Source organism: Pituophis catenifer, unplaced genomic scaffold, assembly GCF_029215685.1.
Source record: "Pituophis catenifer annectens isolate HBS135680 unplaced genomic scaffold, rPitCat1.0.hap2 SCAF_1, whole genome shotgun sequence".
NCBI lineage: Eukaryota > Metazoa > Chordata > Lepidosauria > Squamata > Colubridae > Pituophis > Pituophis catenifer.
The window spans coordinates 97453752-97479170 of NW_027256881.1; the positions used below are offsets into that span (position 1 = coordinate 97453752).

The 25419-nt window shown below is 37.1% G+C and overlaps 1 protein-coding gene across 3 annotated transcripts in view; it reads left to right on the plus strand.

The window, feature by feature from the left end:
• The first annotated feature begins 1102 nt into the window (after positions 1 to 1102).
• Positions 1103 to 25419, plus strand: part of LOC139308858 (amine sulfotransferase-like) — a 34913-nt gene continuing 10596 nt past the window's right edge. Inside the window, exons 1-3 of one of the 3 annotated variants that reach the window (XM_070932784.1) lie at positions 1103 to 1653; positions 13984 to 14138; positions 23631 to 23839. In XM_070932784.1, the coding sequence (XP_070788885.1) occupies positions 13994 to 14138; positions 23631 to 23839 (354 nt within the window). In that variant the 5' untranslated portion in view covers positions 1103 to 1653; positions 13984 to 13993. Of the gene's footprint in view, positions 1654 to 5546; positions 5622 to 13983; positions 14139 to 17157; positions 17560 to 23630; positions 23840 to 25419 lie in introns of those variants that run through there. The other 2 variants (XM_070932783.1, XM_070932782.1) reach the window with 2 other exon arrangements.

The following is a 25419-nucleotide window of genomic DNA, read 5'->3' on the forward strand; positions in this document are numbered from 1 at the left end:
AAATTAGTTGATCAGATATATTTCATTAGGTTTTTTTAATCTGCTGCAATTCTGCAACTCTCAGTGGTTTATAAATATTAAAACACTCAATCATCGAACAATAAGTCATCCACAAGCAAGCCAAGATTAGTCCACCATGCAATGGCCAATAGTCCATAAAACAAATGCAAAGCTGCTCCAGCAAGTAAGTCCACTAAACCAACTCAAAGTCACCAGGCAAAACTAAAAGTACCTCCACGGGAACTCACTGGTCAGGAGAAGTTCAAAAGTCCAGCAGGAAGCATGAACAAACACACAGCCATAAATCATACACGTTATTGCCAGCAACACCTCCCTCTGCCTGCCATACTAAATAGCTTCCTGGTGCATCCCATCAAGAGGAGTGGGGCCTTCTCCTGAGTAATCTGGCAGACCTCCGTTTCTCTACCCTGCGTGCTCTGAGATCCACCATGGAAGGCAACTCTTCCCCATCCTCTTCACTTACCTGCAAGCTGTCTTCAGCAGAAGCCTGTAATTCTCTTTCTCCTGGCAGTTCAGGGTCAGTAATTAACCCTGTTCCTGAATAAACCCTGTTTATTCCCTGTGCCAGGAATAAACTCATCCTCCCTCAAGCAGGCCTCCAAAAAAGAGTCAGAGGAATCGTCCAAGGGAGACATCACAACTCCCCATGGTAAGATAGTAATATAAAACATACAGTTAAATAGACTTATGGTTACCAATTTTGGCCAGGCCATATAAATTTGCAGCAGTTTATTTCCGCTATTCAAGTTACTATCAACACTTAATCTGCAACAGATTCTATAAACTAACCTGAAATTTCAACAGCAAATATGAGGTTATAATTGAAGGCATCATCCAGTTGGAAAGCAAGGTAAACATTAGCTCTAGGTTATCCCTTTCATCTCATTATCAAACTATGAACACATCACTAATGATATAAACCAGATGTAAGTCTTATTAACAGAATGAAACACATCTGACTTGATTCACACATCATGTTTAAACTATAAACTACAGCTTGCAGATAAAATTGGCTAAAATGCCAACCTCATAGTTAAACCAGCCAACAAATCAAACATGCTCTGTGTGAATTAAATCCAGGCACCCGTGCTAAATTCAGTTTGCAAGATACTTATAATTTCTCCCAAGTAGTCTTCCCATGCTTTAATGCACATTGGGTCCACATCCTCTGAAGATTTGGCTTTTGGCACTATTAAACCTGCTTTCAAGGTAAAGATCAGATCTGGGATCCTCCAGACAATTTATGGGAAACCATATTTAAGGTTGAGAGGTTATGGAACATGGAGTCACAACTATCAGACCAGATCCAGCTAGAAATCCAGGCCACTAAAGTCATTTCGGGCCTGAGTGCCAGAGATTCATCTAGACCATCCTCTGCATCAAGGGTGGGGGAATTCTATTCAGAATTCAAAATCAATTCAGTTCTTAGATCTGTGAATTGATCCTTCATTCTTTGATTTTGACAAGGTCTATGAAGATTACCACAATCCAGGCCCAAGCCTTGAGATGATTCCCTTAGTTCCATCTCCAGGCACATCAGAACTCAAATCCAAGAAGGCATTTGGCAAAATCATAAGAAAAATACACATATCCCCAAGCAATCCAGTGAAATATTTAATGATCAAGCCAGTGGTAAGATTTGTTTTATTTTTTGCTCTCTCTGTTCTCTTTCAACTAGATTTAAAATTCAGACATTAAATGCAAACAATACACATGAGCAGCTGTTTGCTGTCACTGGGTCACAACATTGTTAAAACAGAAGTTATAGTCAAGGTATCGATGTATGTTATTTTTTTCATTCCTCCTGTTCATTACTGAAACGGATACCAAAGAGAGGAAATGTTTCATTTTAGAAAGGAAAGGAAACAATAATGTATAATTAATTAAACCGCATTGCACTTTTAAAAACTCTTTATCTTTGAAAATCGTTTTCAGTATGTATCCAAACTCCTAACCTCTTGCAAGCTTCTCTTCTAACAGGAGTTTAGATTGGTTTCTATTGATCGGGCACAGTGTGTGATGCTGCAAAGAAACACAGAACCTTTGCGTAAATTTTATATTTGAGTAGATTTAATATTTAAAAAGTCACTTATTTATATTATTTTTATCCCTTACATTCAAATCATAACATCTTGCAAAATGAGATATATTTTTATGTGTAATAAATTGGTGCAGATGTTATTCCCTCCCCGCTCATACGTTATCTCCTCCCCACTTCGTTGTCCCGTGGTGGTGAATTGTCCCCACATCCAGGGGGCGGGGGACCACTTGTTACGCATTCAGACAACTGGGCATGCCATTGGCACTGAACTATCATCGGCAACCCGTCAGCTCCAATCCATCAACACTGGCCCAGTGGTGCCAAGTGCTCCACACCGATCTGTTGGCACCGACCCAACCACACTGAGCTGCTTGCACCGACCCACTCTTGCCAAGTTGTCCTACACATGAGATGACACAGTAAAATCCAGTTGAATCCAATTCTATATTTGCTAATACCGTCTGCTAATGCGGACAATCTTGCCAAACTAAAAATATAATGTTCTAACCTTCTACATATATTATTCTGAGGGTTTCTAGGGTGTGGCTACAACGAACCTTTCCCACCTTCCTCATCCAACCCAGGACTGCATAGTCTTTTAATTCATGCCTCCCTCTGGGAAAGCTGTGTGTTACCAAATTTCTCCCCCACTGCTCCTCCGGGTGCACATTCCATTACATACAACACTTTCAATATTTTGCTCAAGTATGCTGCATGTGTAATAGGAGAATAATTCTCAAGTACTTTCTAGGGGTGTTGTCATTTCCTTTTACATTCTTTTACAATTACATCCATGAAGCTTGCAACAACATGGAAATGGTTTAACTATTAACCCAATATTTAGAATTTGGTTTTATCTGCAGAAAACTATTACAGACCTTGGGGATATCCAAACAGTTATCACTATCTATGCAAATCAAGTAATGCAGTTCAATCAAAGACTGTGGCACGAACCGGTTTGTGTGTGTGTGTGTGTGTGTGTGTGTGTGTGTGTGTGTGTGTGTGTGCAATAGTTAGAATGTAGTATTGCAGGCTAATTCTGCTCACTGCCAGGAATTTAATTCTGACTGGCTCAAGGTTGACTCAGCCTTCCATCTTTCTGAGATTGATAAAAAGAGGACATAGATTATTGGGGACAATATTCTGATTCTATAAACTGTTTAGAGAGGGAGGTAAAGCACTATGAAATGTTATATAAATCTAGGTGTTAAATACTCATTAGTAAACAGAGTGGAGCCAAAGAAAGGAAGGCTACACTCAGGTCCACCATCCAGGCAGGAACAGATGGGTCAATTCATCTGTCAGCCCCTTATAAAAGGGCAAGCTGCCATATATTGCGGTGTTGCGAACATCTGCCCTATACTGCAAGTTCCGAGAACTAGATGAAATGCTCAGGGACCAAATAATCTGTGCGGTAAGAGACTTAAATCTCCAAAGACGACTGCTAGCCAAGCCAAACTTAACCCTGCAGATAGCACTAGACAAATCCAGAGCTGCGGAAAACTCAATCAGTTCTATGATGACTGTTCAAAAATTTGCCAACCCAACCGTTTCGTGCCAAAATGCCACCATCGATCAGGGCAGCACAGAGTGGGACGAATCAACGGATGAAGAAAACTAAGTTTGCCACCTCCGATCGGTAAGAAGAGAAACTTCATAGAGGACCATGGTGGTTTGCAAGGGATGCAGCAGAAATCACACAAGGTCAACCTACCAGTTCAAAGAGGCCATTTGCCAGAAATATGATAAAAAGTAGCATTTGGCAAGAGTTTGTCGCGCCAAACAAACCACTGGCTACAGTGCAACCCAATTCCACAGAAACCAACCAAACTACCTGACAGGTCCCCAACAAACCACCGGCTACCATGCAAATCAGTTGACCTACCCAACAGAGTCCAGAAGAGCAAAACAATGGACTCATCAGCGAAGCGTGGGACAATACACAGAGAAAAAAACACATAGCAGACAACTATTGGGCACGCAAACTCTCCGAGAGCAAAGAAGATCCATGTCACGGTCCTAACTGAGGATTCAACTTGTGACATGGAAATAAATACCAGATCGTCAATGTCAATTATATCCTGGGCCACCATTCAGCAAGTAGTGCCAGGAATCACAAAAAGGCAACTAAGGCAGCAGAAAATGCAGTTGAAGGACTATTAGGAGAATCGAATCCCCATCATAGGGTACGGAACATTCCAAATAGCTTTCAAGGAATTCAGAAGACCTCTAGAACTAACAATAGTGGAGGCAGTCATTAAAGTGCTAAAAGAATTATTCGCCATGCACGGCCTACCAGACATTCTAGTCTCTGATAACCGGGCTTCAGTTCATGGCCACCCAATTCAAAATATTCTTAACAGAAAAAGGAATCTGCCATGCTCTGATTGCACCATTCCACCCCACTAGTAATGATCAGGTTGAAAGAATGGTGAGATCAACCAAAGAAGCACTGTCTCGAATGGTCCCAGGGTACTGGCAAACATGAATCAATAAATTCCTATTAACCCAACACATCACCCCTAACACCACAATGAAAAGAAGCCCATCCAAACTATTAATGGGCCGCAGACTCAGGACAAAATTAGACCAGCTACACCCCACTTATACACCAGAAGCACTCACCTACTCAACCAGCCAGACCAACTCTGGAGCTGGATAGGCACATCAGTACACTGCCACCTGGAAATGATCCAAAACAAAAATAACACCCCATTTGAATAAAATATATGAGCCACAATCGTGTCAGACACATATCCATATAACCAAGAAGTACACTTATCTGGAGAACCGGGAATCCAGCGAAGAGTCACTGATGAAACAGCTCCGGAAGAAACAGCCACACCCAGGGCTACAATCCAGAAATATCCATTGGACGACCAAGGAGCAGCAACAGGTCCAACTGACCTGACCATCACCAGGTCACCAGTTGGAAACACCAACTGAACTGCATAGATCGGAGCAAGTTATCTGATGCCCCTGCACGATTACATTAGCTAAACAGAAGCTGATTGGTCAATGGCCTATCTGAGTGGGGAGGTATATAAGTCTAAGTGTTAAATACTCATTAGTAAACAGAGTGGAGCCAAAGAAAGGAATGCTCCACTCAGGTTTGCCATCCAAGTGGGAAGAATAGTTTAAACCAGTGGTGGGTTGCTCCCAGTTCTGTCTGGTTCCTTAGAACCGGTAGTAAAAGGGGTGGAAAGTTTTAAAGAAGATATTGGATAACCATTTCTCTGAAGTGCTGTAGGGTTTCCTGCCTAAGCAGGGGGCTGACTAGAAGACCTCCAAGGTCCCTTCCAACTCTGTTATTCTATTCTATTCTAGATGTGGCTTTATCAAGTTAATTCTGAATTGCAAAATGATTGTTTATGAAGTGACTGCGCAATTTAGGTTTGCTTTCTGATGTCAACAGTCCAGAGTTCAAACCCTTTAAAGAAACAAAGCCAGGCACTGGTGATCCTTTCAGTGTCAACAGATAAAAGTCATTTTCCTTCTGCTCTGTTCAATGCTTTATTTCTGAAAGATATTAAATAATCAGCAAGAAAGAACCATAAAGGTAATTCTAAAAGATTTATTCCTAGCATTAAGACAGATGATAGTAGTTTGTTAGAAAATGTTTGATTAAGATGTTAATGATTTTAAACTTTGTTTTAAAGTAGTTCTCTGACGTTTTACTATTAACAGGTATAGCACATACATTGTTTCATTTTTTTTTTTTAGAAAAAAGTCATGTGGATGCAAGGATCAAAAAATTCATACATTTGTTTAGGATTAAACCAGTTTGACTTCATATATTAACCAGAATATTAAATTGATCAGTGCTGTTAAAATGTATGATTAATGAGGCATGCATATGGTCATCTAATAAAATCATTAGAATATCAACTAGATATGTACATCTGTAATTACTATAAACTAGAAATCAGAAGGAGCTGAGTAGCATCTCACAAAAGCTTATGCCTCTTAATAAAATGTGTTAATTTGGCTATCAGACTCCTGATTTGTTACTATCCCAGACTAACACAGTTCTCATACAACGTATACAAGGAGTATTTACTCAGTACTCATTTAGTAACAGAGTTCCTTTCCAACAACCAGGTCTGCAACGGAATGGTTGCTGAGTGAACACATGATAGAAAGATAGAGAGAGAAATTTTTCTTACGCAATTATACCAAGGCTTATTTGTTTATTGTATATTTCATATTTTGGAGCCACCCATCTCCCTCAGAGAGGGGTTCTGGTTGATATACAATAACGCATGGGCATATAAAACTATAGAAAAATTAAAGTTTTAAAGTTAAATTGAAGAATTAATTTAAAAAAAAAATAGAATTTTTCAAGAATAATGCACCCTGTTAAAATTATTTGACAAAGGCAAAGGGAGGGCTCCTTGCATGATCTCCTAAAACACTTTTAACATCAGTTTCCACTAAATTCTGTGAAATACTTTAAAATCCCACTTTCCTTTCCATCAAAGAGTGATCATACCAACATATATTTTTATTAGTTCTTCTCAAATTAAGTTCAAAAAGTTTCTCTATGTCCTGCGTATATATAACAGCTATAAAAATTCCAACTTCCTTGTTTTCCTCTTGATAACATTGAAGCAATAGTGAAATCCAAATTTTTTTACTACCGGTTCTGTGAGTGTGGCTTGGTGGGCATGGTGTGGCTTGGTGGGGGTGGCTTCCCACTCCAGGGGAAGGCTATTGCAAAATCCCCATTCCCTCCCCACTCCTGGAGGAAGGATATTGCAAAATCTTCATTCCCACCCCATTCTGGGCCAGCCAGAGGTGGTATTTGCCGGTTCTCCGAATAATCAAAATTTCTGCTATCGGTTCTCCAAACTGCTCAAAATTTCCGCTACCAGTTCTCCAGAACCTGTCCGAACCTGCTGGATTTCACCCCTGCATTGAAGACCTTAAATGTAACTTTTTGAGTTCCAATTTTAACAGTTGTGGGGGGAAAAATAGAATTTTTCTGGATTGTTTTCTCTTGGGAATCATCGCTGAAGAAGGTTGCCAAATGTGAATTATTGTGTTGTGGATTTAATAAGACAAACACAACTTTTGGGTTGATCAGAGACAGATTTTATATATTGCGCAATAGGTTCAAGGCTCTGTACATGAAGCGTTGAACAAAGACAGGAATTAGGTACAATGGTTTTATACCTTTCTAGACAAAGGATTCTTTTGAAGTCAGCAGTTCATATGGTCCTATACATTTATCAATTTTAATTGACATTACAGAGTTTCTTTGCAAAACAATCATAATTCTTTTTGTAGATTACTGAAGCATCTCTTTTATCTTTTAACGATGGACAACTTTTAACTCATGTGGATCCCCTTGACCTAACCAACCCTTAAGATGTATGTCATTAGAATGTTCCTTTCTTCTGACAACTTAGAGGCCTCCTAGAGGAACCAAAAGGACCTTGGCTGAGTTTGTACTCTTTCCAGCCGGATGCATTGCTTTTTAGAATAGAGTGAATAGAAAGTTATCCAGTGGTCATCCATCAGAGCCCGCTTCATTACATTATTCCCCCCTCTGAAAGTTTTTCAATGCAGAAACTTTCACTATTCTCATATAAGTTTAACTTCTGAGTATACAAGATTCCAATAAACAAATCTACCATATATAGGGTCTAACAAAAGATAATTAATAAAAGTAAAGGATAGGTAGTTCTTGATTGTTTTTCTACTCTCTTGATTCTTGGGGAGATTCTCTACCTTTTTCTACAGGTTCCATTTCCTCATATGGGTCTGCCTCAGAATCTTTATGTTCTTCCACAGGATATGGACCAAGTTGATTAAGAAAACGTTCTATCAAAGCTAGTTCCTTTTCAACTTGAATCTCCTTTACTGTTCTTATTTATAGATGTTTCAGCATAGGGATTGCACAAGGAATAAAAGCTAGGCCTGCCACAGCCATATTAATTCACCCGGATCCAGGCAACCAAGAAAACCACATGTCAGTTGTTTATAACCTCTGACCTATCTTGGAAGCCCTATCCTGCAATTCCTTGGCAATTTCTCTGACCACACCTGATTTGTTACATGTTCCTGTCCAGTTTGTTGGTAAACACAAATATGCATCCTTTCCACATAAGAAGATTTATGGAAAAGGCATGCACTCAGTAGTTCCTTGCATTAGTCCAGACCCCTAAGTCCCTGCCACAAACATTCCTGCCAGTGGTTGCAATGGGACTTCCAGTGAGAGGTCCTTCTGTTTATCTCTGAGAAGTGGTCCTTCAAAAAACATATCGAGAGGTAGTATTTCCAGGTGGAAAAAGGATACACAAATCTAATTTGGACTTCAAGTTGAACCAAAGTGGAAATTCTGAAGGTTGAAATGGTCTTGGACAGATTCCATCCACCCCACTTTCCCTTCTGAAAGTTTATTTCTGGTAGCCTTTGTTCTAACCCAGAGTTGTGGTTTGACAGGAACAGCATGATAAGATGTAGGGCTAACATAAGCAGCATTTCTGACCTAGGGTAGGGTCATACTGTTTAACAAGATCTTGACTTTATTCCAAAATTCGTGATATATAGTCTCCTCTATGCAATTGTTGTAGAGGCCCATTTTCCTTATCTATTCCCCCCTCAGCTGGGAATGTCAATAGTGCAACCTTAGGTGGTGGAGTTGACTTAGGTCTAAAGTAAGAACCCCGTGCATAGACAATGCGTTCTTGGCAGTAGCGAACTTGACCTAAAGTGTCTCCACTTGGGGAATCAATGTTCATCTTATGTTCACTTGAGAGTCCTAGTGCGAATAATGTCCAAAGCCATAAGCAAAACATAATCACTGTGGTGTGTAGCTCACAACGTCAGGGTCAGGGAGAGAGTGAGTGGTGCGTGTGGTTTGGGATATAGCAGTAGCAAGAAAAATCCTAGGTCTACCACAAAAACGTTCCTTATATATGTAAAACAAAATTACTAGTAAGATTAGAAAAACAATTACCCACAAAATGTACTCCCAAACTTCTAATAACATTAGCATGTGTAAGAAAGTGTTATATTAAAGCTAATAATATGTATATGTACAATGTGAAGGCAGTTGTCCTCTTTACAAATCTTCCGCCGTGCGTAGAGAATCAGCTTCCGGAGTGATTCAGCAAGGCTGATGATCACCTGGTATCAGTCTCATCCAGTGGATCCAGGATTGTCCTCCTAAGATCTTAAAAACACAATTACAAAACCAATACATCTGGGCGAGTGCGCAAAGGAATCTGAGCAGTTGTAGTCCTTTTCAGTGGGGAAACAGCATAGGCAACCACTGAATCCTAAGAAAGAAAAAAATACAAAAATAGTCCAGATGATGAAGAATACTATTCCCACTGGTGGCTGGATCCTTTGGATCATCAACTTCACTGGATTTCCTTGATGAGATTGAGCCCGTTCACTTGGGGTCTAACTTCCGTCCAGTTTGGATTAACATGCAATCATCGTGGTGGAATTTGTGGACTGGAAACTTCAAAGGTGGTGTTTGGGCTAATAGTCCTTGTTTCCTAAAAACTTCAAAATATCTGGACAGGTTATACACATATTGTTTCAATACTTTGTCTCTGGTTTCCAAGGAAGTAATGCATATGCTTCCTGTAGTGAAAACTACTTCAAACAACAGTTCATATGATGATAATCTGTCTAGGTTGGGTAAAACTCTTGACACCACTGTTGCTGTAGCATTACTGCAGATAAAAGCTGCAACCCACCCTGTGAGGTGGTTCACTATGACTAATAAATATTTTACACTCCCCACTTTTGGTAATTCTGTAAAATCCACATGAATACATTGAAATGGTCTTAAAGCTGGTGATACATCTTACACATCTGTTGTTTTCTGACAGCATGTTCATTCACCTTTTTACAAACCAAACATTTGTTTATAATTGATGTTACTAAAGGATATATCCCAATACAATCATAGCTTAGTTTAAAAGTTCATGTACAATAGCTTGAAGTCCCCAATGACTCCACCCATATTTTGCCAAATGATGTCCAGAGACTAAGGGTTACAATGAATTAAGCAATAGCCGTCATAAAGTCAGCTTATTGCCCCCCACAAACTGGGTCCTCAATTCACCTACCTTAGAAAGGATGGAAGGCTGAGTCAACCTTGAGCCTGGTGAGATTCGAATTTACAGTAATTGCAGACAGCTGGTGTTAAATTACAATGCATTTATCCACTGAGCTATCCAGGCTCCCTGTCCATAGAGCTTAATTTAATGAATACAATTCAAAGGTTTGAGCAGACCAATTTCAAGGCAATTTGTCTCCAGGGGGTGTCCCTCCAAATCAGGTCTTGTTTTTGTATGTAAGCCAATTATTTCAACACCATAATGTTCTCATCCAAGGTGATCCATTGATCTGGTGTTGGTTAAGAACTGTGCTTGATTCAAATTGAGAACTGCAGGTAAAATCAAATCTGTGTTGCATTAAAATTGTTTTATTTTTGTTTAGAATTTTGAATCAGATAACCACCACTGAAGGATAGTTCTGACTTGATGTGGGGTGTTTACAATGAGGGCTCCCCCAAAGGTCAATTGCCTACTTTCTGAGCCAACACCCCTCGTGCAATTCAATTTGTGTGTGTGTGTGTGTGTGTGTGTGTGTGTGTGTGTGTCTACAAAGAGACCGAATGGCTTTTCCAAATTTGGCAAACCCAATACAGGAGCCCCGGTTAAAGCTTGTTTCAAATTTTCAAGGCTTCCTCTTTCATGTCCCTCCCATTTCAAACTCCAAGATCCAGATTCAATTAATTTTGCATAGGATTGTCTTAATTCTTGCTTGTTTATAGATGGAGGCGGAGACGCTACCCCTCCTTTCTATCAGGAGTGATTTTTGTTTACTACTCCTGTTGGGGGAAAAAAAGTCTTTCCCTTTAAAGATTGCTGAAAGGCAGAGCTTTCCCCATCCTGAATTCAAAACTCCTGGAATCAGTTTTATTGTTCCTAGTAAGGCAAGCAAGAAACAAACACATCTTTTATTCTTCCTTTTGTTGTGGAAATAAGGTGGCGTCTCAGTTTCTTAATGGCCCATTGGTAAAGGTGGGGGCTGAACTCTGCCGGAGTTTCTGCCTATTTTCTTTAGGGGAATTTTTTTGTGCTTTTAATATTGAGCTTCTCAAATCTTCCAACACTCCCTTCACTGATTAAGTGTATTCAAATGCTTTGTTCACTTAATCTGATCTCTGTCAACGAAAAACACCACTTCTCTTCAGATCACCACTTCTCTCCTACTTCTTAGCACTTCCACATTTCAATCTGCCAACTTCCATAACTTTCCAAAAACAAATCACATACCTTCTCCTTTCCATCAATTCTACTTTCTCTAACTCCTTCTTATTATAACATTCAATTCCTCCTACCACTGCCATCCTGATTTCCAAGCCAGCACAAGTCTGTGTAGACAAACTTAAAGGCAACTTTCTGACTTCCCTTAAAACTTCCTCTCTTCCTTCAACTACCGTATATCCCTCTATAAACAAATGAGCTCCTCAGCACCAATTATCTAATCTCCCCGCAAACTGAAGTGAACAAAAACAAGCATACTCTCGAGGCAGAATCCAACATTTTAGACAAAAATGCCACTGAATCTCTCCCACCACACATCGCAATTTCCAACTCATCTCTGTGACAATTCCCAAAAAGGGCAGTAACTTGTGCTACTAGCAAACAAACAAATAAACAACAAACAAACATACAAATGAACAAACGTGCCATCTGTTAAGGATGCAGAATGCACGCAGACATAAAAAACATTTAAGAAAGACAAACAATAGTAAAATGCAAGTCAAATTAAAAAAATCTTTCAAAATAATTTCTTTGAGATAGAATAAAAATAAGAATAAAAATAATTTTATTTCTATACCATCCTTCTCCCGAAGGACTCAAGGCGGTGTACAGCCTATTTTGTTTAAAAAAAACAAGACAACACCAATTTAAAATAATTAAAAATATTAAATGGATTCGGCTCAATTTAAAACCTCAGAAATTTAAAACATCCGATTTAAAATTATGTTGCTAACCCAGCCTGGCGAAACAACAGGATTCTGAGTACAGGTTTAATGAAGCGTTTTTAAACCTCCAAAAATTTCCAGAAAAAATAAAATCAAAATTGTATTCAGAGCAGAAAAGTTTTCATATGCAAATTAAAGAGACCTAGCAGCAACAGCATTAGCCGATCACCCACTTCCCTCTCCTTTCTCTGGCTGCTTTTCTGAGAGAAAAAAAATGGTTAAACCGTAGCCCCCCCCTCTTTCGTGCCTCTCATCTCCCAGGGGAAAAAAGGAGGGGGTGAGAGAAAGGAAAAAAGTTAAAAGGAACTGTTTCTCTCTTACAAAGGAAAAGGAGGGGGGAGAGGGAAAAAATGTACAGCATGCAAGGAAGCCTCGCTTCTCTCTTCCATTCAGCATTCTTACAACAAAGCAACACAGTATTATTACTATACTAACATTAGTATTTCTCTAATTTCTCACTTTATCAACACACAGGCTTTTCATATTTGTACTGCAATCAGACTTCTTTAAACCAATTTCACATACAAAAAATCCCACTTCATGCAAACCAACCATTACAATAATCTCAAATATCTCTCACAGCCTCAAGCACAAATCATCTCACTTTGCTGGCAGCCACACATATCACAATCAATTAAATTCCATTCAAATTTACACACTATCATTATATATATATACATATATTTAACAGAAATCACACCAAATTGATCAAATCATATCTGTTTTCCCATTTAGACAGGCTTCACCTTTTTAACTGCCTGCTAAACCCCGGGAGGGAAGAACAGTAAACTCTGGCTGTTTAAGAATGTCAGTTTATCAGAAAATTTATAACACTGCAATTAGTTCTTCTCTTACCACACATAAGATTACACATAATACTTAGTTCCTTAATTCCAATTCCAGAGACTTCAGCACGCCAACTGGTCTCCTAGGAGGTTGATCAAACCCCACTCTTCCACCCTTTTAATGGGTAGGTACCTCTAAACAGAGAGACTTTAACTCTCTGATTTATACTTACCTGTTTTCTTTTCCTCTTCCTTCCTTTCTTTTTTCTTCTTATGTATTTTTGTTGAGTCTCTGTTGTCTGATCAACCTTCAAGGATTCTTGACTGGCCTGTCTTTGTCAGCGGGTTTACGGCACCTCCTCACTGAATCTCCGTGGACTTCAAAGGAGTCCTAATGGCCGGCCAGTGGATTTTCCTTGGAGAGGTGTCGATTCCCGCTGAGGCAGGCTGTCTGGTAGAACAAAAGTTCTCTGCCTTGTAGTCCCATCTGCAGGGTGCCATAAATGTTGTGGATTTAATAAGACAAACACAACTTTTGGGTTGATCAGAGACAGATTTTATATATTGCGCAATAGGTTCAAGGCTCTGTACATGAAGCGTTGAACAAAGACAGGAATTAGGTACAATGGTTTTATACCCTTCTAGACAAAGGATTCTTTTGAAGTCAGCAGTTCATATGGTCCTATACATTTATCAATTTTAATTGACATTACAGAGTTTCTTTGCAAAACAATCATAATTCTTTTTGTAGATTACTGAAGCATCTCTTTTATCTTTTAACGATGGACAACTTTTAACTCATGTGGATCCCCTTGACCTAACCAACCCTTAAGATGTATGTCATTAGAATGTTCCTTTCTTCTGACAACTTAGAGGCCTCCTAGAGGAACCAAAAGGACCTTGGCTGAGTTTGTACTCTTTCCAGCCGGATGCATTGCTTTTTAGAATAGAGTGAATAGAAAGTTATCCAGTGGTCATCCATCAGAGCCCGCTTCATTACATTAATTGAAACAGTAATTTCAGTAATTATAAGCGTGAGAGGGGTCTTGACTCTCTGTTTATGCGCTAGCATTAAGGAAGGGAAAAAAACCCCTCTAATTTCTCTTTTATTGCAGCCCTGTTATTATGGAAAAAGCAGAAAATGCAGCATTATTCAACTATAAAGGGTATAATTTACAAAAAGAATTAATGACACTTGATTTCCTTGAAGCAGCAGAAGATTTGGAAACCAGGGATAGTGATATATTCATAATCACTTATCCAAAGTCTGGTAAGAATTCTGTAATATGACATGAACAATGTATATTTAAATTTCATACTGTAACTAAACATTCTCTTTGGGAAGTTTCATTCTGCCTCTCTGTATGAAAGTAAGTAACCCTTGTTGGAAATCATTCTGCATTTAGCAAAAGTTAATAGGTCTGCCAAAAGGGCATGGTTTATTTTTTAAATCTGGTATTAGTGAATCTAGGAGAATCTAAGAAATCCTCCATATTTGTATCCTTTACTAACAAAGGGAATTCTGCAGGATTATGGTTTTACTTAAAGGATATTTTGAAAGTATTACAACCAAATAAGGCTCCCCATTCAAGAATGGGAAAAACACTATTCAGAATGAAAAGATTTAACTCTTCTTTCCCCTGCTTTGACCCAACAGAGAGAAGGAACTTTTCCTATACTATAGCTTGGTGCTATTCATCCTATCACTTCCTCCATATTCTGACTCACCTCTGTCAGCCAGGAAAAAAATAATAGCTACTTTGATCTCTTGTATTCAAGGGCTTTATAGACAGAAGGAATTTCAAGAATAGTTTTTCTGAAAACTATTTTCTCTGGTTTGGGGAAAATGCTGGATTCCATCAAAGCAGGAGATGGACCTTTCCCATGACACAGTTCTAACTTGTGAATAGATACATTGCCCTGATTATGTTGATTTAGTTTGGAATTCCGCACCTGTGATTGTAGCCTTTGTTAGTTCCCCTCTTCACAAATAAATGCCTTTGATTTAGAACTTGGTCTATATCATTGAAATCAGGCATTTCTTATTAAAGCCTTGCTCACAGAAAAAGCCTCGTTGACTGCATGGTTCTATCTCCCCTTTGTTTTTTTAAGATTCTGGAGTATTTCCTATGCTGTGGCTTTGAAAAAACAATTTCCAAGCTCCTTTCTTTCTCTAGAGCTCTAGAGCTAGAAAGAAGGAAAGAATGTATCTCCAGCAGGCGAAGCAGGTGAAGCAGCAGGTGATGCTAGACAAAATCACATTTGATACCTGTGGAATTAGCACAGCAGCCCCCCAAGGCTGTGTTCTCTTTCCTCTCCACTTCTCTCTCTCTATACCAATGACTGCATCTCAAAAGATCCCTCTGTTAAAGTACTAAAGTTTGCAGATGATAAAACAGTGATTGGTATCATTTGAGACAACATGAATCTGCATACAGACAGGAGGTTGAACAACTAGCCTTGTGGTGCGACCAGAACAATCTTAAACTAAGTACACTCAAAACTGTACTTATGGTGGTAGATTTTGGGAGAAACCCTCCTATACTACCACCTCTTACAATACTAGACAACACAGTATCAGCAGTAGAATCCTTTAAGTTTCTAGGTTCTATTATATCTCATGATTTAAGATGGACACCTAACATCAAAAATGTCATCAAAAAAGCTCAACAAAGAATGTTCTTTCTGTGCCAACTCAGAAAATTCAAACTGCCCAAAGAGCTGCTGATTCAGTTCTACAGAGGAATTATTGAGTCTGTCATCTGCACCTCTATAACTGTCTGGTTTGGCTCGGGAACCAAACATGTCAGACACAGACTTTAATGGATAATTAGAACTGCAGAAAGAACAATTGCTACCAACTTGCCTTCCACTGAGGACTTGTATACAGCACAAGTCAAAATGAGGGCTGTGAAAATATCTACAGACCCTTCCCATCCTGGACATAAATTGTTTCAACTTCTACCCTCAAAACGATGCTATAGGGCTCTGCATACCAGAACAACAAGACACAAGGACAGTTTTTTCCCGAATGCCATCACTCTGCTAAACAACCAATTCCCACAACACTGTCAAATTATCTGCTAAGACGGGGGGAGAAGCTTGATGTCACAACGAAACAGATGGCTGATTCCTGGGCTCCAGGGTTGCCGCCGATACCCCCGCTGCTGGATTGTCCATTTTGGACCTCACAGTCTTGTTTTGACTGTGACAGTGGAGGTCACATCCTGACCATCTCAGGGACACCGCAAAGTCCCTGATTGATCCAGGAGAAGCCCTTTTTCTAGTGGCGGGGTGGCAGCCATAGTAACTGCTGAAGCTGGGACAGCTCCGGAAGAAGAATAGAAGTACAGTGAGTCTGTACTTGAGTACGGTAAGAGACTTTTAAATTAAACTAATGCAAAAAACACCCTGAATTGAAGTGAAATTATAATTGGACTTAAAAGAAATTAAGTGGCGAATTTAAGCAGGAATTACTTTTTATTTTTAATCTATCTAAATTGGTGGAGTTTTAAATTTTTTTTTGTTTTTAACCGGGACTGGATGGAAAGGATTGGCTGAACTGAGAGTTTAACACCTGTAAGCCTTTGTGCCTTATACTTGAAATATTTTTCCTTTTAGAGTTAATTTTCTTATTTTTTCTGAAGATTGATTTGATTTTTCAATTTCTTCTTTTTTATTGACATAGAATTTTCGGACCATAAAAGGAGAACTAGGAGAGTGTATAATATTGCTACTTACTGCCATCTACTAGACGGAAACTTTGTTAATATTTCTTTTTCCATTAAAGCAACAAGATGAAACAATTATATAACATTGTTGACATAAGCCAAAGACTCTGAACTTTCACTGCTGATAAGAATTGTTGCAAGAATATCTGAGATAGCTGGAGTTATTGGTTTTGTTTATTCAAGTGCTCTTTGGAGAAACATTTGAAGTAGGAGTCTGAGGCAAATGAGAGAGATTTGTTAATGTTTAGGCAGAAGTACTGCTGAAGAAATTGAAACTTTCTTTTACTTTTTTTTATTTTGGTTTTTCTTATTGTTCCTGTTAAATGATAACTCTCTGTAAATTTCCCCAGCTTAAATATTTTTGATGGCCTTTCTTTCTTTCTTTTTTTTCTCTTTGGTCTTAAATAACTGAATTGGATTAAGATATACAAGAGTCTGAAGATTGAATTTTGATTTCTTTTTTTGCTTTCTTTTTTCTTTTTTGGTTGCTCCCTCTAGTTGGTTACTTGGTCTTTTTTTCCCCTCCATTTCTATTCTTTATCTTTATTTTTTTTTAAATTGATTTTTAGTGTATTTTTTCTACCATTTGGATTAATTTTCTCTTTTTGCTTTTTATATTTTGTTCCTTTTTTAAAAAAAAATTCCCTCTCCTTTCCTTCAAAGTGGATTAGGGTATTGAAGAACCTGAAGATTTGATTATTTTCTTTTTTTCCTTTTTCTTTTGCTATTTTTTGTTTCCTTGGATCTTTTGGTTGTCGGTGTTTTGATTTTTGGATAAAATGAGTAGAAAAGTAGCGACAGTTGGATCTGCATCAACTACACCTGCCTCATCACCATCTGGAGGACAGCAGTCAATACAATCGATGCTTCTGCAGGAGAAGGACAAAGAAAAGGAGAAGGAGAAAGATCTAACACTACAAATGATTTTCCAAACAATTCAGAGGATGGAACAACAAATACGTAAGATAGATGAAAAAGTAGAGAGTACATAGCAAATGATGTTGAAATATGATGAGAGTGTTGGAGCATAAATCAGCCTCATTCCCCCCCCCCCGGGAAACTGTAATTAATTAGAGACGGATGGATCTTGTTTTCCATGCTGTATACTTTAAAGAAAGAAAACCGAAATATATATATTCTAATAAGGATTTTATTATAAATATAGAAAAACTAGCTAACTACATTTTTACCGGCAGTTTATCTCACAGACGAACAAAGGAAGTATAAATCAGGCAGTTAGAAAAGAATGTGGACATGCACAGTAGCTCAAAATTTTCACAAGACTAGTCTTATCTCTGTTGCTATAGATACGTGATAAAGTTCTCTGGCAGGCTACCGTAACGCTCAGAATGGACGCTCAGCTGACAAACACATAACGCAGTGACAGAGAGGCTGCAAAAGCTTGAGAAAAAAGAGGAACAAAAAGAGGAAAAAATTAAAGATATAGATAATAGATTGGGAGAAGTTGAACGTGACAGGAGTGGATTAATTGGATGGGAGATGGATAAATCAGAATTTTATCTTAGATTTCAAAATGTAGAAGAAGAAAAAGGAGAGAATCTGGCTGAAATAATGATAGGAATTTTGGCTGAAGCATTAGAAATCACAAAGGAGAAGATGATGGATGGTGTAGATGAGATATATCGAGTTTATACTAGGTATGCAATGTGGAATAAGCTACCATGAGAAGTGCATATAAGATTTACTAAGAAATCAATTAAAACACAAATATTGCAAATTGCCAGAGAAAAAACATTGAAGTAGAAGGAGAAAGAAATTGTGGCTTTGAAACAAGTACCCAGAAAAGTGAGAGAGATGCGGAGAGAATATCAATTTCTGACCAAAATATTACTCCAAAAAGGTGTGAATTATAGATGGCTGGTACCAGAGGGACTAGTGTTAACATGGCAACTTCAAAGATACAGAATAGACACAATCGAGAAAGCAAGAGCATTTCATGCCGAATTTTTTAAGGAGAAGGAAACAGAAATGGAATTCCAGATGACAGTTGTCCCAGTACAATTTTGAGAAGAGGAGCTGGCAATGATGGAAAAACTAGAAGGCGCAGTAGGAGGGGTGGTGGAACATAAAGAACAGTGTGAATTAAGATCAACTAGAGCAACAAAGCCTACATACAAAGTATGAATATGGAAGAGGGAAAGTTGATTTCAATAAATATAAATGGACTTAACTCAGCTGTAAAAAGAAGAAAGACTTTCCACAAATTAGAAAAATTAAAATTTGATATACTTTGCCTGCAAGAAGTACATATTAAGAAGCAATATGAACAGTCACTAGTACATCCTAAATTAGGGAAAATTTTCACATCATTGCCACAATGTAAAAAAAGAGGAATGGTTTTATACATTAAAAATGCAGTACCAGCTGAGCAAATATATGCAGATGAAGAAGGTAGAATTTTGATGGTGGAGATCCTGGATAGTAATATGAAAATTCTTTTAGTAGCAATATATGCTCCAAATAGTAATCAAAGTGACTTTTATAGAAAATTGCATATGAAAATAACGGATTTGAATATGATAATATTTGTATGATGGGAGATTTTAATGGTATAGTAGATGGAGACTTGGACTATAAAACATACAAAGCAATAAGACATAGTAGAAAGATATTACCGAAAATTTTTTTGAAGATGACTGAGGAAACAAATCTAAAAGATGTATGGAGAGATAGAAATGGAAAAAATAGACAATATACTTTTTATTCTGATAGACATTTATCTTGGTCTAGATTAGACATGATATGGACAACAATGGACTTGACACTAAACATAGAACAAATTGAGATAGAAGCCAATACCTGGGCAGATCATAATCCAGTGACAGTGAAATGGAAGGGACAAAGGAGAAAATTTAGATGGACTTTAAACAATACTATATTAAAAGAAAAGGATTTTGTACAGAAAATGGAGAGAGAATTGGCTTTCTTCTTCAAGGAGAATAGGAAAGAAGATACCTCGATGCAAAATCTATGGGATACAATGAAGGCCTATGCTAGAGGTTTGATAATGGATTATACAAGGAAGAGAAATGCAAAGAAGAAACAAACATAAAATATTGGAAGAGGACTATAAGAGATTTGAAAAAGAACTTCAGAAATGTCCACACAAAAAAAGATATTAAAGTGAAAATGGATACAATAAAACATAAAATAGACCTACTGGAGAAAGAAGAATTAGCTCAAAAAATTAGAAGTTCTAAACAAAATTATTTTGAGAATGCTAATAAACCAGGAAGATGGTTAGCATATAAATTGAAAAAAGAGAAAGAATCAAGAAAAATAATACAATTAATCGATGACCAAGGTCAAAGTAAATTTGGAAATAAAGAGAAGAAAAAAATTATACAAGATTTTTAAAGACAACTGTATGAGAAAGAAGAGATAGAGGAGGAAAATGTGATACGATATCTTCAAAATACAAACTTACCTAGGATTTCTAAAGACATTGAGGAGATGCTAGAGGGAAACATAACAATGATGGAATTAAATGAAGCAATTAAAAGACAAAAGAATGGAAAGGCACCAGGGCCAGATGGTTTGCCAGCGGAATATTATAGGACATTGCAGGAATCTTTAAGTCTCCCATTATTAGAAGTTATGAATGAGGTGATGACAAAAAAGGAAATACCCAAATCATGGTCTGAGGCATTTATTACATTGATTCCGAAGGAGGATAAAGACCCACAACAAATCAAAAATTATAGACCTATTTCCCTACTAAATTCAGATTATAAAATTTTTGCTTCAATATTGGCAGAAAGACTTAAAAGATACTTAAATTACTTTATACATTCAGATCAAAATGGGTTTCTGCCCAAAAGACAAATCAGAGACAATATGAGAATAATTCTGGACACTTTGGAATACTATGAAGCGCATCTGGAACATCAAATGGCTTTGATATTTTTAGATGCACAGAAAGCTTTTGATAATGTAAATTGGTGTTTTTTGCTGCGTCAAATGGAACAGATGGATTTTCGCAGAAAATTCATGCAAGCAATAGATGCTATATATTATAAACAAAGAGCAAAAGTAATGATAAATGGAGAATTGACAGACTCTATTGAGATAAAAAAAGGCACTAGACAAGGTTGTCCATTGTCCCCTCTGTTATTTATATTGACTTTGGAAGTGCTAAATAGATGTATAAGAGAAGAAAGAGATATAAAAGGAATGAAAATTCAAAAAGAAGAATATAAATTGCAAGCATTTGCTGATGACCTGGTTTTTATTCTTGAAGATCCATTAATATCTATAACTACACTGATAGATAAAATAGGAGAATTTGGAAAAGTGGCTGGTTTGAAAGTCAACAAAGAGAAAACGAAAATATTGACTAAAAATATGTTGGTAAAGCAAAAAGAAGAATTGGCGGATATATCAAAGATGCAGGTCACAAACAAAGTTAAATATCTGGGAATACATTTGACAGCAAGATGTAGCACGCTTAAAGAAAATAATTATAATAAACCTAAACAACAGATAGGGACAGACTTGGTGAAATGGCAAAATTTACAGCTTTCTTTGATCGGAAGGATATCAACTATAAAGATGAATGTTTTGCCTAGAATTTTATATTTGTTCCAGACAATTCCAATTAGATTGAGGAAAGATTTTTTTGAAGAATTAAATAAAATGGTGTTAAAATATATTTGGCAAGGAAAGAAGGCGAGGATAAGATTAAAGTTGCTACAAGACGCTAGAATGAGAGGGGTTTTTGGCCTACCTAACTGGGAACTTTATTACCAAGTGACAAGTTTCATATGGATTAAAGAATGGATAACATTAAGGAATACAAGACTATTGAATCTAGAAGGTCATGATTTGTTGATGGGGTGGCATGCCTTTTTATGGTATAAGGGAACAAAAATACAGGGGTATTTTAGGAGACATCATATACGTGAGGTTTTGTTATTGAATTGGGAGAAGATTAAGAAACAACATTATTTGAAAATTCCAGTCTGAGTATCAACGATTGAAGCTTTTTCATATTCAGTAATATTTAGAAGAGAACAAATTGTTAGATATAGTGAATTAATGAATGAAAAGGGTGAACTTAAGTCGAAGCAAGAATTGGAAGAACAAGATTTTAAGATGGATTGGTTTTCTTATTTGCAAATACGTTCTAGATATGAAGATGATTTTCAACAAGAAGGTTTTTACAATGTTTTGACTAATTTAAATAAGATATTGACAGGATCTGATGACTATGTAATTAAAAAACTGTATGGTTATTTATTAGAGGTAAAATTGGAAGAAGAAGTTAAAGAGACAATGATAGCATGGGGGAAAAATTTTGGTCATGGGATTGATTTAGAGAAATGGCAAAAATTGTGGTTGCAAAATTATAAAATGACAATGTCTACAGCATATAGGGAGATTTTGTATAAGATGTTTTACAGGTGGCATTTATCCCTGATGAGAATAGCCAGAATGTTCAAGAATAAATCGGAGAAATGTTGGAAATGTCATCAGATGCCAGGATCATATTACCATATGTGGTGGACATGCGCAGAAGCTAAAAGTTACTGGACTAAAATCCACACATGGTTGGAAAAAATGACAAAGAAACACATTGACTTTAAACCAGAGATATTTTTATTAGGGATTTTACCAGAAATATATAACAAAGAATTGAGATATCTAATTGTGAATGTTTTAACAGCGGCTAGAATTGTATTTGCTAAAAATTGGAAAGGTGAGAAGATACCTACTGAGGATGAAATTATTAAAAAAATTATGGAGTGTGCTGAAATGAGTAAATTGACATTTGAAATTAGAGAACAGGAAGATAAACAATATTATTTGATTTGGGATTTGTTTTATCAATGGCTAGATAATAAAGTATGGAGATGAAATATGAAATATGAAATTAATGTAATGGTAAAATATATGAAATGTTTTATTTTGTTAGACAATGGCTAAATGAGTATAACATATAAAATTGTTAAGTAAGAGAAATTAAATAATTGGTATTTTGGGATAAGGAATTGAGCACAAAAAATTTTAACCGATCGACACACTGTTTGTAATTGTATTTGAATGATGGTGATTTTATGTTTGATTTTTGTTTTAAATAAAAAAAAACTTTTTCAAAAAAAATTATCTACTAAGACTATATTACTATTCTTCTTCTCATCCTTACTAGTACCTATCTCTTCCCACTTATGGCTATAGCCATGTTGCTTGCATCTTTACACTGTACATTTATGTACACTGAGAGCATTTGCACCAAAGACAAATTCCTTGTGTGTCCAATCACACTTGGCCAATAAAGAATCCTATTCTATTCTATTCTAAAGTATGTAACACCACTTTGGTAATGCCTCCTTCCTTCCTTCCTTCCTTCCTTCCTTCCTTCCTTCCTTCCTTCCTTCCTTCCTTCCTTCCTTCCTTCCTTTCTTCATGAGAAACCCTTGGAAGAAGAGCTCTAGAAGTAGCAAAAAATCATCCCTTTACTATGAAATTAATTCCTTCCTACTCCAACAAGGGACAAACATAAGCCCCAGAGTTCAGAATTTAGTGCATATGGAGACACAGGTTTGATATCCTAAAAGCTCTCAAACCGGAACTTCAGAATCCTAGTCTACCTCATACAACTCACTATATAATCAAATACTATTCTTGCTTATATACTATAAGCAAATACTATTTAAAACATATCGAAATGTCAAGTGGAACATTTCTAGATTTTAAGTGAGTTTTCTCCATAGGTGATGTATGAGTATACTGTATGATACAGCTAAGTTCTATTTCTGTGATGAGGAGAATCCCAGAATTCACTTTAAAATAAGTCTGACAGCATAGAATATGCTTAAAATTATACTAAGCTTATTCTGCTCACAGGTACTATATGGATTATTCCACTCTTGATCTTAATTGATTTCTTAACTTAAAATCAGACCAAATGCACATTATTTCTTCTCTTAGTGATACAATTTTGGTGATATAAGTAATCTGAAACCCAGATAATTCCCTCAACTTTAAAACAAGTTGATTTTCATTTTTAGGAACTATCTGGACCCAGAATATTATATGCTTGATTTTGTATGAAGGCCATCGGAATGGAACAGAAAATATTTCCATATCACATCGGTGTGCATCCATAGAATACAACATATACAATGTGGATATCACCCAGATGCCATCACCTCGTGTCCTCATGTCCCATCTGCCATATTACTTAGTTCCCAAGAAACTGAGGGGCAAGAAGGGAAAAGTAGGTCAATCTTGTTACTCTAGTCTGACTATAAAAATGAGTTAGCTGAAAAATACAATGATTGTATAAGTATACGTGTATATTTATGTATATGTGTGTTTATATTCATATAGGAGAAAAAGCACTGTAATGCAACTGTATTAACCTTTATCTATGTGAGTAAAAGGGCCAGGAGAGCACACAAATTCTTAAAAGACAAAACTTCTATGTTTTACAGCAAAGCATAAATTGATCGGGGGTCATGCCCTTTTTTTCTCAAGGTACTGACTCATTAAAGATTTAATTATTTGAAATTATGGCCCTGAAAGAATTATTTGGAAATGAAATTTCACAAGTGATTTTGCATCCTTGTTTTTAATGATTACCTACACAGAAAAATAGCCCAATCTACAATTAGAGCAGAAAAAAAATCCACTTTGCTATAAACCAAATGATAAACCAAAATCAAGTAGGAAGAAATATAGACATAGGTGGTATAGGAACAGAGTCCACAACCAGATGAATACCTACTAAAGGAACATTGAATGCAAGAGAAATCCCTGTCATCAACTGAAGTGGGAATGAAAACAGACGCAAGGCAATAGCTCTCAGGAACTGGAATTATGGCTACTCAATGAGAAGTCTATGGAAGAAGTATCCCTGTCATTGGGTCCAAGAAATGCTGAAAAAAAGTCAGAGCTCAAGTGCTCTGCAAATGGAATGCATCAAAGCTTTTGGGAGTTTTTCAGAAGTGATCAGGCCGCTAGAACCTTCATAGAGTCCCTTGTGTTGCTCTCAAATGTAGTTTCTTGATCAAGCTGTATGTTTACAGTACTGAAATCCAAGCTCTGGTAAGACCACACGTGTAATATTTCATCCAGTTTTGGACCCCACAATATCAAAAAAGTTGTTGAGATCTAGAAAGAGTGCAGAGAAGAGCAATAGAGATTATTAGTGAGCTGGATGTTAAAGCATATGAAGAACTCTTGCAGGAATTGAGTATGTCTAGTCTAGTGAAGAGAAGGACTAGGGTGACATGATAGCAGTATTCCAATATTTGAGGGGCTGCCACAAAGAAGACCTATTCTCCAAAGCACTTGAAGGCAGGACAAGACACAATGGATAGAAACTGATTAAGGAGAGAAACAACCTAGAACTAAAGAGAAATTTCCTTGACAAATTAGAACAATTAATTACCAGAATGGCTTGCTTCCAGAAGTTGTGGGTGTTCCATCCCTGAAGGTTTTTTTAAAGAAGAGATTGGACAGACATTTGTCTGAAATGGTACAGTGTCTCTTGCTTCAGCAGGGGGTTGCACTAGAAGACCTCCAAGGTCCGTTCCAACTCTGTTATTCTGTTAGGACTGTTTCCCTTATTCTCTGCAGAAAGCAAGATAAAGTGCAGATCTTCAACTGAACAAGATGATGAAACTAGATCTAGTGATTTCCCTTTAAAAAAAAAAGTTGTTTTTTACCTAAATGAAAAATCTCTACATATACTCACCCTTTAAAAGCAGGAGACAACTTTGAGACAATTGTGGGTCCTTGGTGTTCTCTAAACTTGGTTGTTTTCTTGCAGACATTTCATTACCCAACTAGATA